The sequence below is a fragment of the Odocoileus virginianus genome, chromosome 9 (assembly GCF_023699985.2).
Source record: "Odocoileus virginianus isolate 20LAN1187 ecotype Illinois chromosome 9, Ovbor_1.2, whole genome shotgun sequence".
Classification (NCBI taxonomy): domain Eukaryota; kingdom Metazoa; phylum Chordata; class Mammalia; order Artiodactyla; family Cervidae; genus Odocoileus; species Odocoileus virginianus.
This window is the reverse complement of record NC_069682.1, coordinates 76,175,178-76,191,759: the sequence shown is the minus strand read 5'-3', so window position 1 is coordinate 76,191,759 and position 16,582 is coordinate 76,175,178. Positions and strand designations below refer to the sequence as shown.

The following is a 16,582-nucleotide window of genomic DNA, read 5'->3' as shown; positions in this document are numbered from 1 at the left end:
CAGTTCATCCTGCTTCTGAGAGCAGGAACTTCAGTTAAGCAACAGGGACAAATGGCTCGTCTGAGGAGGAGTGGGCAATGGTGATGAGGAAGTCACGGCCATGCATGAGAGGTCTTCCCGCCATCCTTTCCGCAAAGAGGGTGGCTTCTCTCCAGCGGTGGGGAGCTGGGCTGTGCAGTGGGGACCATCCCTGCTGCCATCCTCAAGTTAGGACAACGATGCCCGGGTTCCACGTAAGCCAGGTGTGACTCACCCTGACGGGAGCCCAGATGAGTCTAAGAGGGTCTAATAGAGTGGAAAAGGTGCTGCCTGTGCCCTGAAGGGCCTTTCCTAAAAGGGGGTCCTTAGCCAAAGCCTGCGGCTGAACTCACCGGGCAGGAAGTCTGCCTCTTCTGAGTCCATGTCTTTGGAGAGCACGCGGTGTGCCGGGTTACTTTCTAACGCCGTGCCCGTGTAGAAATGGCTCTAGGCTCCGATCTGCAGCAGCCCCGTGGGTGAGGGGACAACCAGGACCCCACTTTATAAAACATGTCTGGGGATTTTTTTTTCCCCCCACTGCCTCATCACCTGGCCAAACGATCCAGGTGGTGTGTGAATCACCAGTGGAGGCTGCAAAGTCTGAGGAAGTAGAAGCAGCCTTGCAAACGGTGGGTCTCAGAGACGACGGAGAGCGCACACCTGAGCCTGCAGAAGAGACGCCCGGGAGAGGGGACCGCAAGGCCTCCAGGCCCTCCCTGCTGGCGCTCCTCAGACAGATGGTAAGCTCTGCCTCCGGTCCAGGGGAACGGGAATGCCCGCGCCAGCTTCTGAGGTCCAGGAGCCCGAGGCAGGAGGTTAGCCAGGGCTCTAGGTAGTATGGAGGGAATATCAACTAAATGCCAACTGTGCAGAGAAAATTCCCTTTCGTCCTGCTGGTTCAATCACAGAGAATGTCTCTTCGTTGCTCATTTTCCTTAACCCTCAACCCCTGCTAACTTCCTTCTTAACAAAGGAAGAGCTCACCTAGGCTCCTGAGCCGGGGCAGCCAGCAGTAACCGCCTGGAAATTATCTTATATACTTCTAATTTTATTTATTTTTAAAAGTTTCCTTCTGTGTTTGGCAAGCGATTCTGCTTTCCTCGTTATGGTAATAATATGCAGTTTCCTTTGAAAATATGTTTTTTACTTCCATAAAGCACATAAGGTGTTTTTAAAGGATTGAGTAATAAATAGTTCAATTTATATTTTGATGTTGGAAAACTTTTGAAGGGGATGTGTGAGTGACACAAATTTGGGCAAAGCCGGTTTATAGACAATTCCAGACAGGATATGATATGAAAGGAAATGACAGTTTCCTAATAGCATGTGTAATTTAGTTGGCAAATTTGCCGTTCTTAACTTCTATAGCATAGAAAGAATGTGGGCAGACATCTTTGGGCATCTATAAAGAGTTATGTATATTAAATATCTAAACATTCAGGAACTTATATAATGCAATCAAACCCCAATTGTTTGGAATACACACACACACACAAAAAAAAAAAACATGTAAAAGGTCATTGGTTTAATTCCGTTTTAATGAAAAGCAAGAATTTCATTATAGTGTGCCTTTATTTCCAGGAGTATTTGGGAATTTAATCCTTTGAGAAAGCAACTCTCTAATTTCACAAGCTCAACCTGTTAAGGAATTCTTTCTAGTCCGCAAAACAAAACAGAACAAAACCCTTGCCAGTGGGAGATGAGACATATTAAAAATCACTGTCAGAAATTGCTGATGGGAATCATTTTCTTTTATTGCCGAATCCTCATGGAGTAAGAAGTAGTGGGCAATCTGCATGACTGGAACCCCATCTATATTCCTGGCCAGTTATTCTGCAATTTGGCACTGAAAACGGGCATTGAGATTTGAGATTTTTAAATCAATTTGTACATGACATCAGGAAGGAAAAGAACATTTGGCCTCTTTCTGGCAGCCCATCTGAATTACAAATGGGATCCCCAAATAACTCATCATAACACTGAGGGTGATCCAGCTTTCTCATTTCTGGATGGAGCTGAAAGATACAAAAAAAAGGAAAGGAAAACAGAATGGCCTTGTCTTCCAAATAATTGACATGAGACTTCTTCCTTTAAAAGAGAGAAAGATATGAGGGACTCCAGATAAAGCATGAAAGACCTCTCAACCACCCACTGCATCCATTCCAAACACATCCTTGAATTCAAGTGAGGTCCCCTGTTTAAACTCATCCTCCAGAGTTGTCCACTAGATGTTTGGGGATGTTTTATAGCAGTAGAAACTGTAAGTCTGAACTGTTAGGGGAACAAATTGGAAATAAAAGTCCCTTGGAATCGATTTTCTGCAGGATAGGGATGAGGTAGAAAAGGACATAATTTCCCCTAAGTAACCCTCAGTCAATTCATAGCATCAGGTCTCATAGTGTCCATTATTCTTATTTTCTGTTTCCCATTAAAAAGGTTAGACCTGGGAATTTGAATATTAGTGCCTCCTTTTAGTGTTCAAACCCCTAAGCTTCCATCATGATTGGGGTTTCCCCTAAAATTCCAGATATCCTCATTGTTCATTGACATTACTGAATTATCATGATTATACTGAATATATATAAATATACTGAATCATCATTACATATAAATATACATATAGAAATATACTGAATTATCATTATATTATCATGTTCTGACGAGCCTTTGCTCTGTTGATGGACTTTGCTTTCTTGCCAACTTTCTGCATTTCATTTATTCACTTACTCAGCAAACATCATTAAGTCCCCACAATATTACAGGCAGCAGAAAGGCAACAGTGAGCGTAAACAGATGTGGCCCCCGTCCTCACGGAGAACAAAACCTAGTAAAGAAAACAGATTTATTTTGACGTCTATGCCACATTCAGTGAGCACATACCATGTATCTTCGCTCACAATCTCAGCTGCTTCACCAAAATGCATGAACATCATTATAACCTATTTTCTGCACAGGTGTTAATATCCCCATGGAGTACACTCCTGCAAGATGGCTTTAGCAGTTAGTTTCAGGATACACTTCCAGTTAACATTTCATGGCTTCCAAACAAAAGTCTTTGGACTTTTGTAAGTAAAATTAAAATCTTCTCTCAGGGCTTGGAGATAGACAGCATCTGGCCCATCACTATGGGATTTTTCTTTTTTTTTTTTTTTTGAGTATGTGCCTAAGCATTATCATTTAATAAGTAAATATTTTAAACTGACTTCAGGTATTTTTAGCAGAATATAGTTTTTAATATTAATTGACTTTAATGAGCCAATATAGTAATGCAATCATCCTTTAATTAAAAATAAATACATTTTTTAAAATAATTGACTTTAATAGAAGAGAAAACTCAGTTGCAAATACATCACCCTCATTTTGTAATCAGGGTTTCAATTCATCTGACCATTGATTTTCTACTTTCTAGTCTTCACATCCCTTAAATTTCTTTCAGATAGCATATTTTACTATCTCATGGCAAAGTACCTCTTGGTTGAATTTTTTTTTTAATAAATGCATTGCCCAGTTGATTTCTAAAGAGATTTTTTCCCCAGACATTATTCTTTCATAAAAATCATTTTTCAAATAATTATATCTCAAGGAAAAGAAAATAGAGTCATCTACATCCTGAAATCGCATTGAACACATGTCGATGTAGCACTTTACAAAAATCCTATGGGCTCCTACAGACTTCCGAAATATTTGCGAGGAATAGCTAAGACATCTGTCACACCCTAAATAGAAAGCAATTCTTATGTGTATTAATTCAACGGTGTGTCAAAAAATTGGCTATTTGAAGCACTAGGGTATTTTTACAAAGTGAGTGGGTAGAGAACTGTATTCAGGTACCCACAAACCAGGTGGGCAGATGAAACCAGAAAGGTGGTAGATGGAAGTATAAAGATGTAGATTTTCACTTTGTCAATATTAATAACACCTTATACTTGAAAAGTGCTTTCTCCTGCAAACTATTGTCAGTGTTTCCTTTAATCCTCCTCCTGTCTCTTTCTTTAGACCATTGATTTTGTAAGAAACTCTCTGTTGGAATAACCGTCTCAGGCTTAGATAAGAAAGACTCCTAAACTTTAATATTGGGAAAATTAAATGTCCAAATGAGACAGTCGTGAAATCAGAGGGGTTTTGTTAATTGCATCAATCTAGGAAGTCTAAGAAAACCTGCTGACATGGACTGTCTCATGGAAAAAAAAAGACTTGTTTGTAAGGATAACTCTAAAACAAAACACAGGAGTCTTTTAGCCAAAGTTTTTAATCTTGGATTCCTCCCAAGTATTAAAATATGAATACCAAGTTGTTCTTTAAGGAAAGGTTTTTTAAAGTAGCATTTGTTTTGGGCAATTCCCATCTTCACCAGGGACTCTGTAGTCATTTGGCAGGTCTCAGCTATTAATAGTAATAATAATAGCTGCCGTTTGTTTATTGCATGCAAATTATGTAGGCAGTCCTGTGCCAAGCACATGCGTGCATTAACTCATTTATAACACAAAGGCCCTGCCAGCAAACCTCTTACTGCCCCACTGTGCAAATGGGGGTACTGAAGGCTCTGCCCAAGGTCGCGGAGCTGTGACCGGCAGAGGCAGAACGCACACTTGGCTTTCGTTGCTTCCAAAGCTCGCCCTGGTTCTCTCTGCTTCTGGGAGCTGTTTTTTTTTAACAGCAGACAGAACAGCCAAAGGTCCACTTTTGTGATTTTCTTATTTATGTTCTCTGTGGAAACACCATTTTTAAGTGTTGGGCTCACCTGAAATGACACTTACCTGAAAATACGACAAAGCAAAAGATAAGAGAATTAATCAATGACTTTCGTAAAGCTTGGACACAAGTTTTCTGAATGTGTCACTTGCCACTAAAATGAGATTTACGTTGGCTGTGCCATTTTGCCTGAATTGTTCAATTCCATTCCAAGTGAGCCTCTTAGTAAAACACAAAGGTTGGACTCAAAACCTTTGTTTATCCTGGAGCTTTCTAGCAGGTCCAGTTCCTTGAATCCGTTGTAATGAGGCTGATTTAGTCAACAATCAGGCTATTGTACTCACTAAAATAAAATGTCATCCCAATTCTTCTTTTAAATATCAACTTCAGTTGAAGTAGATCTTTATCAAAATACATTTGCATTCCTTTCAAAGAGATGGGAACTGACCACCAAACGTTTCCACTAGGATTTTGAATAAGTGATATATATCAGAGATGCTTCAAACATTCTTCAGAGAATGAAGCTATAGTCATGCATGGCACAATGAAAGACATTTAAAAAGTGATTTTATTAACATGCAAGGCTTGGTTGTGAATCCAAGCCCTGAGATGCTTCTCTTTGATTCCCATGAATAAAAATAAACTTTGTAAAGAAAGTTGCTCAATAATATCACACTGGGAAATCTCCGAAATTACTTAATAGTCTTCAGACTGTTCTTTAAAGTACTAAATAGTCTCTGAAAGGATTTTTTCATCTCTTGAAACAGCAAGTCTGTTATTTTTGACAGCTGGGGGAAAAATAAGCTGCTGTGGTTATGGCCCTTTGAGTACAAAGCCCAACAGGAACTATTTTAATTTATCGCTGAAAGAGAGCTCTGCCGAGAGGAAAGAGAGAGGGTGGAAAGAATGCAAGAGGGGGGGAGAGAGAGAGAGAGAGAGGAGGAGAAGGAAGGGAGAGAGAGAGCAGGGAAGTAATTGTCAGTGCCTGGTGATGTTGAAGAGACCGCAGACAGACTTAACAAGACTCTTCGTCTAAACTCACCATACAGTTACCTTTTCATAAATGCAGCTTGGTAGCTCAGTCGATAAAGGAGGCTCGGGTTTGATCCCTGGGTCGGGAAGACCCTCTGGAGAAGGAAATGGCAACCCACTACAGTATTCTTGCCTGGGAAATCCCATGGACAGAAGAGCCTGGAGGGCTACAGACCATGGGGTCGCAAGGGTCCGACACGACTGAGCAACTAGACTACTAAACTATGCCTCAAAATGAAGAGCCGAGAACAATCATAAAAAAGCTCCAGGCAGTCTCCTTTACTTTTTTTAGACTTTGAACTTCTTTGCAGTGATTTCCCTGGCATCATGAGAGTCTGTTTTCAGGATGGTAGCCTAGATCCACTACTGCCAAGGGAACCCGCAGATTCAATCCAAGGCCCCCTCCCCCAGCTCCCACCAAAGGCTAGCAGGGAAGGGGAGCGGAAGGCAGATCTAAGTCTTAAAGTGGCAGGCACCTAGCACTAGCAAATTGAGACAATTAAATTTAGGGAAGTTAAAAATCTCTGTCCTAGGGGGATGCAACATGACTCCTAATGTCCATTCAGGTTTTCCTTTAAAAAAGCACTTTGGTTGGCTTTTGCCTTCAGCATTCATGAAGGCAGGGCTCTGTGTTCTAAAGGACACCATGGAGCGTGTTTGAGTAGGAGGGTCAGTGACAACACAGCCTGAGTTCTAGAGGCCCCGGGAACCCCCAAAGTGGTCAGACTTCCAGGGGAGACCTGAAGGAGCTGGTTGTAGGGAGCAAAATAATAACCAAGAACCCTTTTCCCTGCTAACTGTTCTCAAGATGGGCCTTGTAGAACCATGCAAGAAACCTAGAGGGAGAAGAAAGCCAGCTTCCACCTGAACGGGTCTAACGTGTGCGCAGAGAATAGACCCCCATTTGCCTTTGGGCTGGACAGCTCTCAGGAGACGCTGAAGCGGCTGGTGCCAGTATCACACTGGTAGAACCTCTGGTTTAGATTGTCGGTTTAAGGAGCCAAAGCTGTGACTTCAACCCCATTCAGCACGTCCCTGATGCCACTGGCCACGGCGGGGGTGCTAAACGTTTGGAAAAGAGAATGTGCAACATAACCCATCTCTCTCCAAGGGGCAGAAAGTAACCGCCAAAACACCCAGCACCTAAGTGTCACCAACGGATAGCTGCCAACGGTTTAGCACTTCATGTATTTTTTCATATATTCCGTATGTCCCATGTTCTGCTTCCAGCATCAGGATTTTCATCATCACTTATTTATCCCAGAATAACATAATCTCAGGATTTAAGATTTTTATTGTTGTTTTTGGAGACCAACACTTGAATTTAATCAGACTCTGGTTACCGACTCCATGGAAAATGTACGTCTCGTGAGTAATGCGTTTCTCATTGGTCTTCCATTTATCTTGACCTTGCATCTCAGCGATGAAAGACTAAGGTCATCCGTTTCAGAACCTCCCTTGCATTTTCCCTGTTGCTGTGCTTGTGGTCGCTGAAAGGCCATTGTCTGTTTGTTATTTTAGTCAGTGAAAGGGGATGGAGGGATCACCCACTCTGAAGAAATAAATGGGAAAGACTCCGGCTACCAAGTAAGTGATCTGTAAGCTCGGTTCGGTGGTGGGTTTAGCTGCTATGTTCTTGGTTCTTTCGAGCCTCATATCCAATGAGTTCTCAACCACAGCCAACACGTCTGACATCTCCAGGTCGGACACCTACTATATACCAGGCACCATCTTAGACTTTGAAGACATAATAAATGTTCATTACTGTGTTTATCAGCATGAGCTACCATACGGTACCAGAGAGAGGAGAGAAAGTGAGTGTGTTGATTTCTCTTCTTACAAAGACACTAATTCTGTTAGTTGAGGACCCCATCTTTATGACATTAATTAGCCTTAATTCTTTACTCCAAATACTTTGACGGACAAGCTGGCGTTCCTCAGCTGCTTCTTACTGTGAAGCCTCACACAGGCTCTTCTCTCTACATGTGGAGAATTCCTCCTTGTTCTTCACATCTGGGCTTAAACGTCACCTCCTCAAAAACTGTTCCCTTTCCACCCATCATCACTGCACCTCGCGCCTTTACTTCATGGCACTTACCACACATTGCAGTCAGTCATTTGTCCGTTAATCATCTGTCTCCCCTTCCCCCTCCCACCGCTGTCTGGAGCGCTTGGGGAGCAAGGCAGGGACCAGGGACCTGTCCTGTTTTTTTCACACGGCATGGTGCCTGGTACATAGTAGCAGCTGTTTCTGGAGCAGGCCAGTGAAAGACATGGGGTCAGGGGGTGGTGTCTGTCATTTTCTCTATCCTAAGGAAATAGCTCTGTTTGTATAACTATATACATCCTTTTTGTTCCCCCAGTGGGAATCATTTCATGCTCAACATCCTATTTTATAATCTGCACTCTTTCTTAACTTAGAAATATACCTCCAAAAAAATATCATCAAATATTCTTCTAATTTTGGCAATACGGAGACATGGTTAGGAGTACGGGCTGCAGGCTTCAAACTGTCTGGGTGTGAATCCTGGCTCAGCTGTTTTTTGATTGTGTGACTAAAGGCAAATTAACAATCCCTCCAGGCCTCAGTTTCCTCGTCTCTATAATGGGGCTAAGAAATGTACTGCTTTATAGGACTGTCATATTTAGATGAATCTATACATGTGAACGGAGAAGGCAGTGGCACCCCACTCCAGGACTCTTGCCTGGAAAATCCCATGGACAGAGGAGCCTGGTGGGCTGCAGTCCATGGGGTCGCGAAGAGTCAGACATGACTGAGCGACTTCACTTTCACTTTTCACTTTCATGCATTGGAGAAGGAAATGGCAACCCACTCCAGTGTTCTTGCCTGGAGAATCCCAGGGACGGGGTCGCACAGAGTCAGCCACGACTTCACAGTGTACGTGTGAAGCGCTTAGAACATTCCTGGTAGAGAGGATTCAGTGAATTTTAGTTGCTGTCTAACAGCATGAGCTGCCGTAACAGAACACCACGGAGAGGAGAGAGAACGAGCGTCTTGGTGTCTCTTCTCACAAAGACACTGACCCTGTTGAATCAGGGCCCCATTCTTATTACCTCAATTAGCCTTAATTATTGGGCTGGCCAAAAAGTTCATTCAGACAAACATTCAAATGAATGTTTGGCCAACCTGATTCTTCCTTACTCCACACACTTTCACACTGGGGATTAGGACTTCAACATATAAAGCCATATAACAGCTTTTGCTGCTGTTTCATTAGTATTATGGCCTCTGACGATAATTTACTGCCCTGTAATGTTGTTCATATCATACACACACATTCAAGAAATTACTAAATAATTTATTATTTCTTTCTATAATAGTTGGTTTCTCTTACACATTTCGACATGGAATATATTGCCTTTTACAGCACTCAGATTATTTTCATCTTTTTTCTTTAAACTGACTACTATGCCCACCCCTCCTCCAAACCTATATTATAGACCCCTTTGGAACTAAAAATCCCAAAGGTTACTGTCTTGGAAACATGATAAACGTCTGTTATTCACTATGGAATATTTAAATATGTTTGTACATTTTGTCTGGAATCTGACAGTGAAACAGTTAGGCCCATCATTTTGATTCTAAAATCTGACTGTAGTCATTGGAAATCTGAATGAGCTGGAAATGTCTTTCTATTTACACTCATCTAGGAATGTTTTGAGAATTCTGTTTTCCAGGGTCTTGGATACAGACATGAGAAGATTTGTGTGTAGTATTGGGAGATGACAAATGCTTAGTTTAATTTTAGAAGGAGGGGTAGACATTCTCTGCTCCTTTTAGATTTTCCCTCTCTGTGTTAGAAAAGCCTTAACTGATGCTTCCACAAACAGAAAGCACAAGGAATTCCCAGCCTGGGTGGCTTCCAGTGTCTGAATCAAATGGGACCTTCCGATGATCTTGTCCTCCAGCTTCCTGCCAGCGTCCCTGGGTTCTAGGAGGGGGCACACTCAAATGATTCAGATGTGAACAATTTTTGTTATAAATTTTCAGAATGTATAGGGTCAAACACCAAGCAAAGGTTCTAAATCTTCTGCATTTCATGACAAAGCAATCATACACTGTTCTTAGCTCATCTTGAAAGAAAGGACTCAGCCATGTATTGCTTCCAGAATTTAGCTTCTATTTTTTTTTAATTAAGCTAATAGGGATGGCATAACCATGTGGTAAATAGGGCCCACTGAAAGCTCCCTTCTTGAAAAAAAATCAGTGTCAAAGGAGAGCTGTTTGTGGGGACTCCCCACTTCACACCTGAGTGACGTGCTAAGGGAAATATTTTGGGAACACTGGGAAGGCCGGTTGCTGGCCATTCATTCCAGACTTACCATGTGTCAGGTGAGGTGCTGGAGATAAAGTGATGGAAGGAACACAGAGGGGTCTTATCCTTCTAGAGCTTCCCTTCCATCAGAGGGAGTCAGAACACTTCCACATGAGCAAAGAACCCCCACATATAAAGAAAACTCAGCAGTGTTCCCCAAGAAGTGGTCAGGCTTCCTCAAACTCTGCTGGGACTGCGTCTCCAAGGAGCACAGCTGGGCTGAGACCTGACGGGAAAGATGCGGCCCCTGAAGCCCTGAGACAGCCCGAGCAGCAGCGCAGCCAGGAGCAGGCTCTGCTTTCAGAGTCGGCTTGTGCAAGGGAGAAAAGCCCCCGGTGGCTGCAGCAGGATGAACAGGGCTGGGACGAGGCCGGTGAGACACAGGGGCACCTGACCCAGCAAACACTTCCTGAGCACCTCCTCTGTACCTGGCACTCGGACCCACCGTCCCTCAAAGTCACCGCTGAGTGTTAAGCCAGGAGGACCAGTTCATCCCAGTTTGCAGGACTTTCCTGATTTGGGGGCTTCCCACGTGGCGCTAGCGGTAAAGAATCCACCTGCAATGCAAGAGACGCTAGAGACGTGGGTTCGATCCCTGGGCCGAGAAGATCCCCTGGAGGAGGAAATGACAACCCACTCCAGTAGTCTTGCCTGGAGAATCCCACGGAGGGAGGAGCCTGGCGGGCTGCAGTCCGTGGGGTCGCAGAGAGCCAGACACGACCTGGCTTTAAAGCTGTTAAGGCCCACGTCCTGGGACGACTGCACTCCCAGACAGACCAGGGCAGTGGCTCCCTTTATGTCCGGCACCCAGACGGCCTGTCCTCCGGGGACTTCCCGTCACCAGCTGCTGTGGTCCTGGCAGTGCCGGGAGGTACGACTGTGTTGTCGTTACTGTTACCCCATCCAGAAGAGGAAGCTGAGCCGTCACGCCGCTTATTCCCGGTCACACAGCAAGGATGCGGTGAAGCCAGAGCCACGCTGTGTTCCCCTGGCCCCAGACACTGAGCGCTCAGCTACACGCCGTGTCTTGAAATCCTTTGTGGGGCAAAGCCAGCAAAGGGGTGTGGGAACAGGGGTGGCAGGGCCGCTGGTCTCTGCCCTTCGGCAGAGCAGCGTGCTGGGGGTGTCTGTCTCCTTCTGAGGCGAGTGTCTGCTCTGGGTGCCTGTTATACTTGACATCTTAGCACCCGCCACGACTTAGGCAGCTGGGATCCGACAGGAGGTGTGCTTGTATGCAGCTTCTCGGGGAGCCCTGGATGCCCGCGGCTCTGCTCCGAGGAATCCCTTCCTCCAGGCTGCTGCAGTCTGGGGGAGCCTCAGGACCGGGCAGTTTTTCTCTGTCTTCTTGCTCATGTCTAAGGGGTGTGTTTGATCCACTGATGTGAAATGATTACTTTCTGGCTTCTGAATCAAAACTGCCACTTTGCATAGAACTCTGTGACGTAAGTTTTATGAATCATAAGCTGTGCGTGTGTATCCAGTGGGCCAAATGAAGCCACAGGAATAATTGCGTTGTGGTTGTTTGCTGTCAACAGGGCTTTAAAGCTTCTGCTGTCAGTGTTTTTAAATGAACATATTTTGCATTTACCATAATTCGATGTCAAGTTTCCACTGAAAAACGATAGATCTGACAGTGCCAGGCTGTAACCTAATCATATCTTTGGTGGATCTGAGCAGCTGTTGCCCTTTTAAACAAGGCATGTGACATTCAGCTCACCATAGTCCCCCCTACTCCGATCTGTCTCCCCAACATTTAGGCCAGCATTGCTTGAACTGTTCTTCTTACACTAGAAAAATAATTCTTTGGCGTTAGGTTGTTTTTCAGTTCAGTTCAGTCCCTCAGTCATGTCCGGCTCTTTGCAACCCCATGAACCACAGCACGCCAGGCCTCCCTGTCCATCACCAACTCCCGGAGTTTACTCAAACTCATGCCTATCGAGTCAGTGACGCCATCCAACCATCTCATCCTCTGTCATCCCCTTCTCCTCCTGCCCCCAATCCCTCCCAGCACCAGGGTCTTTTCCAATGAGTCAGCTCTTCGCAAGAGGTGGCCAAAGTATTGGAGTTTCAGCTTCAACATCAGTCCTTCCAATGAACACCCAGGATGGATCTCCTTTAGGATGGACTGGTTGGATCTCCTTGCAGTCCAAGGGACTCTCAAGAGTCTTCTCTAACACCACAGTTGAAAAGCATCAATTCTTCCGCGCTCAGCTTTCTTTATAGTCCAGCTCTCACATCCATACATGACTACTAGAAAAACCATAGCCTTGACTAGATGGACCTTTGTTGGCAAAGTAATGTCTCTACTTTTTAATATGCTGTCTAGGTTGGTCATAACTTTCCTTCCAAGGAGTAAGCATCTTTTCATTTCATGGCTGCAATCACCATCTGCAGTGATTTTGGAGCCCCCCAAAAATAAAGTCAGCCTTTTACAAGTGGGGAAATAAGGTCACCACTTAATTATCCTAACCCTTAGCCTCTTTCACGTTTTTATTCTATCTGTATGGCCCCCAGCGTCATTTCAGTTCAAGTAAACTATGGGGAAAAGGCTTTTACTTGCTAACAGATTTTTGGTCATCTGTAATTTACCTAGAATTTTGGATTTTACAGCCTCATTCCTTCAAACCATAGGAACTAAGTAGGATTGCAAACATGGCACTTTACCATGAAAAGATGTCCATTCAAAACTACCAATAAAACAACTACCTTCTTTTACTGCTGTTTTATGCAATGGCAGTGTCACACCAGAGATTAAGGGAGACAGTCACGCAGAGAAGAGCAGGCGAACCCAAGAAAAGTCACATGTGGTGCACGTGGGAGAAACCCTCTCACAGCTGGCTGCATGAGAAAAGGGGCTTCAGGAACAACTAGATCCAGGGTCAGTGTGATGGCAGCGATACATGGGGTCTTTCTCCCTTTCTCTCTTTCAGCTCTCATCTCTGCTTTGCCTCTGTGTCCACGGGTTTCTCTTTCAAGCAGATTTTTTCCTAGAAATGGTGAGGGTTCTTGATACTCCAGACTTTTATCTTCATAGCTTCCAGCTCAAAGGAAAGGGAACAGACCTCTCTCTTGGTTGTTTTAGCATATCTTTGATATCAGCTCAGGTTTAGCTGTGTTTGGCCAGTCTGAACCAATCCCAGCAGCCCAGTCATACACAATGCTCTGGTTGGCCAGGTCTGGGTCATGTGTCCTTGTCCAAGGATGAAATTAGTGTGTGAAAACCACAGGGAATAAACCAGAGAGAAGGGTGGTTCTCCAAGGAACAGCTTCTAGTTCTAGAAGGAGTAAAAAACGCTTGCTGGGGAAGCATTCATCAATGAATGAACGATCAGATTGGTAAATAAATGTCCCTGCTCTGACTTCATACCATGAAAAGTATTACACAACTTTTCTTATTTTCTTCCGTCTCACCCAGGACTCACAAGCACATAGACACCATCCAGCCTTTGAACATATCTGTCTTAACGTATTCATTCACCTGCTCCTGGGCGTTGTCTTGCCGCCACTAAAAATGCACTTTGTTTGAACTTGCTCTAGACCTCGGACCCCACGGAGAAGGTGGTTGCTCCACCACAGCCAGAAGCGGCAGCTGCAGGCCAGAAGGGCAAAGAGGGCCCGTCCAAGGACAAGAAGGCAGCCGCGGAGACCAACAAGCAGAAGGGCATCAAGCAGGAAGCCAAAGAGCCGGCCCCGGGCGTGGAGCCAGCTGCCGTGGAGGCGAACTCGCTGCCGAACGGGGACAAGTCCCAGAAGAGACCCGAGAAGCGGCGGCAGTCCCTCGGGGGATTCTTCAAGGGCCTGGTGCGTAGACGGGGCGCCTCCCCTCTCGGGGCTTTTGGGCCCCGGCTGTGGGTCCCGCCTCCAAAGGCAACCGGCTGGCTGGCCACCAGGTGGCCGGACCTGTGCCACACAAGCCCTGAGCGCCTGCTGGGTGCCAGGGGCAGAAAGCCCGGCGCCTGCAGGCGGGTGGGATGCTGACGCGGGGCAGATGGGAGGAGCTCCGTTTCGCGCAGGGGGCAGCTCAGGCCGGCTGTGCAGGGTCCTGGCCCACTCCCACGTGGAGAGGAAGCTCTTAAAACTGCCCAGCGCGGAAACGCTGGCCCCTTGCTTACAGCCTTCAGGGGCTGTTCTGCTGCTAAAGAGCAGAAGTGGCCAGAGAGGGGCCACGGCAGAAAGTCAGGCAGCACACTGCTCGGACGGCCCTGGAGAGCTGATGCGCTGTGGCACCGTGACGCCTGCAGAGACGGTGAGCGGCGGGTGGGCACCAAGTCTAGTTCACGCCACTGAGCGCGCTCTCTGAGGCCAGGCTTCCTTGCATTCATCACCTCTGTGATGATGGCAGCATCCATTTGGGGTGGAAATGCTTCTTCCTCAGTTCCTCCATCTTCCTGTTGTTCCGAAAGGCCAGCAGTGGTGGAGAAGAAGGGAGGGCTTTCCTGCCACTTTGCAAGGATCCAGTCAAGGCCCGGGGGCTTCCAGGCCAGGCACATTTCCCCGGGGGCTGCCCGACCCCTCTCCTGAGAGGGCAATGCTAGTAGGGCTTGTCACCAGCCAGGGAACCATTGCCGCCTCGTCCCCTCCGGAAAAGGAGCTTCCGGCCGCCCTCAGCCCCGCCCAGCCCAGGCTCCTCCCCGGAAGCTGCGCCGCCAGCCACTCCCCGTGTGACCTTTGCCCCCCTGGTGACTTCCTTCCTTCTGGCCCCTTCCTCCTCCTTCTGTATGTGCTGCTTGGATTTAGATAGAAAGCAGCCCACTTGGTGTTAACATGAAAACTCTGCAGATACGTTTTGTAAGGAAGGCAAACAGCCAGTATGGTTAGAAAGTGGATAGAGGGTTGATGGAAATTGGCTCTGACTGTGGACGGTTTTCCGCGCCGCGCCCCGCCCCCCCGCGGTACTGTTCTTAGTGCATCATAAGCAGGCCTCACTTTGTCTCGGAACAACCCTCTGAGATAAATGTCATCACCTTTATTCTAAAGATGAGGAAACTGAAGCACAGAGGGTTCAGTCATCTGTCCAAGATTTCACAAAGCTGGAGAGGAATATACACACGCATGGAACTCGGGCGCTGGCCGGAGACTGTTCTCTTACCCGCCACCCCCGAATCCGGCGCATTTATTGAGGACGGCACCTGGCATAAAGTGCTACATAACTGGCGATCGTTGTTGATACTACAGATCTTCACCTTCTTTTGTATTTCCTCCAGGGACCGAAGCGGATGTTGGACGCTCAGGTGCAAACAGACCCCGTGTCCATCGGACCAGTGGGCAAATCCAAGTAAACAAATCTTCACGGCTCCCGCCAGGTTCCGCGACCGAGATGTCTCCTCCCGACTCATCTCCCCCCAAACCCTCTCCATGTGTGTATTTTTTCTTCTGATGGCCATCCAATGAAAGTCTGCCTCCGAGCTAAGCCTGAGCTGCTGTATATTGAGGTGTATTATTTGCGTCTCTGGTCCAGTCTTCCCCGGTAAACAACTGTAACGATGGCTGAGCAGGTTAACCGCCAGGTCCGAAGAGGCGCACCTCGCCGGGCGGGGGAGGGGCAGAGGACTGCATTCTGGCTACGTTAGAAAAAAGGCCAGGGGCAAGTAAGTTGCAGAAGGGAAAAGACTGCTGGAAGGAATTAAGCTTTGCAGTCTAGGCGTGCTCATCCTCTCGGCTTGGAGAGGAGAGGCGAAAATCCATTTGTTTAAGTTCACGTTTCAAGGAGGGAGAACGTGGGCTGTGGGTTGTTGGGAGGTTGCCAATTTTCTGGAATGGAATGTGTGGGGAATGACAAAGGAATGGATAAGAGTAGTTTTTCAAATAGGGCCCTTGAACGTTATTGACGAGAGCGGAAAGACTGACTGGAGAGGCCTTGACATGATTTGGGAAAACAGTTGCTTTTTGAGGCTCAGTGACAAGGGCGAGGATTACAACTTAAAAACAAAAAAAAACCCAAACCAAACCAAATAAAAGACGTTGCTAGTTTATTTTTGAAACACTAGGGGGCGCCAAGTTCTCCGTTTTCGTCCCGCATCCCGTATCCCTAACAAAGATTTGGTCTCTGCAATCTTACATTATTAATGTTTCTCAGATGGCTGAGGGGCTTGCTTCATCTGTTCTGTCTGACACTTATCTCAAGTCTGTCTGTAATTTCCTAATGTTCTCAGGATGTGCTCTGATAAAACCCTCCCATAACCCCAGTTAATAATAAAAATTTACAGATTATTCAAACACCTGAGTTTTTTTTTTTAATACTTGTACAGAGGAGTACATAGGACCATGGTGTATTAAAATGTAGCTCAAAACCCAGCCATATGATCGACTGATATATACTGTATCTTTTTCTGATTTAATAAAAAAAAAATACATTGACATCTAAACGATCTTTTAATGTTCAGCTTTTAAAGCCGGTCTCGTGCTGTGTCTGAGCTGCCTTTATCTTCCATGTCAGAAAATCGATGCTGCCCATGCATCTTATTTCCTCTCCCAGATCTTCCTCGATTTCCTCATACGCAGGC

The 16,582-nt window shown here is 45.8% G+C and overlaps 1 protein-coding gene and 1 long non-coding RNA gene across 10 annotated transcripts in view; one reads left to right on the top strand and one right to left on the bottom strand.

Moving 5' to 3' along the window:
- BCAS1 (brain enriched myelin associated protein 1) overlaps window positions 1–16,295 on the top strand; it is a 101,494-nt gene extending 85,199 nt beyond the window's left edge. For 4 of the 9 annotated variants that reach the window (XM_070472785.1, XM_070472784.1, XM_070472782.1 and 1 more), the window contains 2 exons: window positions 13,617–13,880; window positions 15,284–16,295. In XM_070472785.1, the coding sequence (XP_070328886.1) occupies window positions 13,617–13,880; window positions 15,284–15,358 (339 nt within the window). In that variant the 3' untranslated portion in view covers window positions 15,359–16,295. Of the gene's footprint in view, window positions 1–584; window positions 759–7,263; window positions 7,330–13,616; window positions 13,881–15,283 lie in introns of all 9 variants that reach the window. The other 5 variants (XM_070472783.1, XM_070472779.1, XM_020914353.2 and 2 more) reach the window with 2 other exon arrangements.
- Window positions 1,529–6,174, bottom strand: LOC139036810 (uncharacterized). The gene is made up of 3 exons (XR_011489677.1): window positions 5,764–6,174; window positions 2,746–2,842; window positions 1,529–2,106 (listed from the first exon to the last, which is right to left on the bottom strand). It is a non-coding gene; the product is annotated as an uncharacterized lncRNA (long non-coding RNA).
- Window positions 16,296–16,582: the final 287 nt, after the last annotated feature.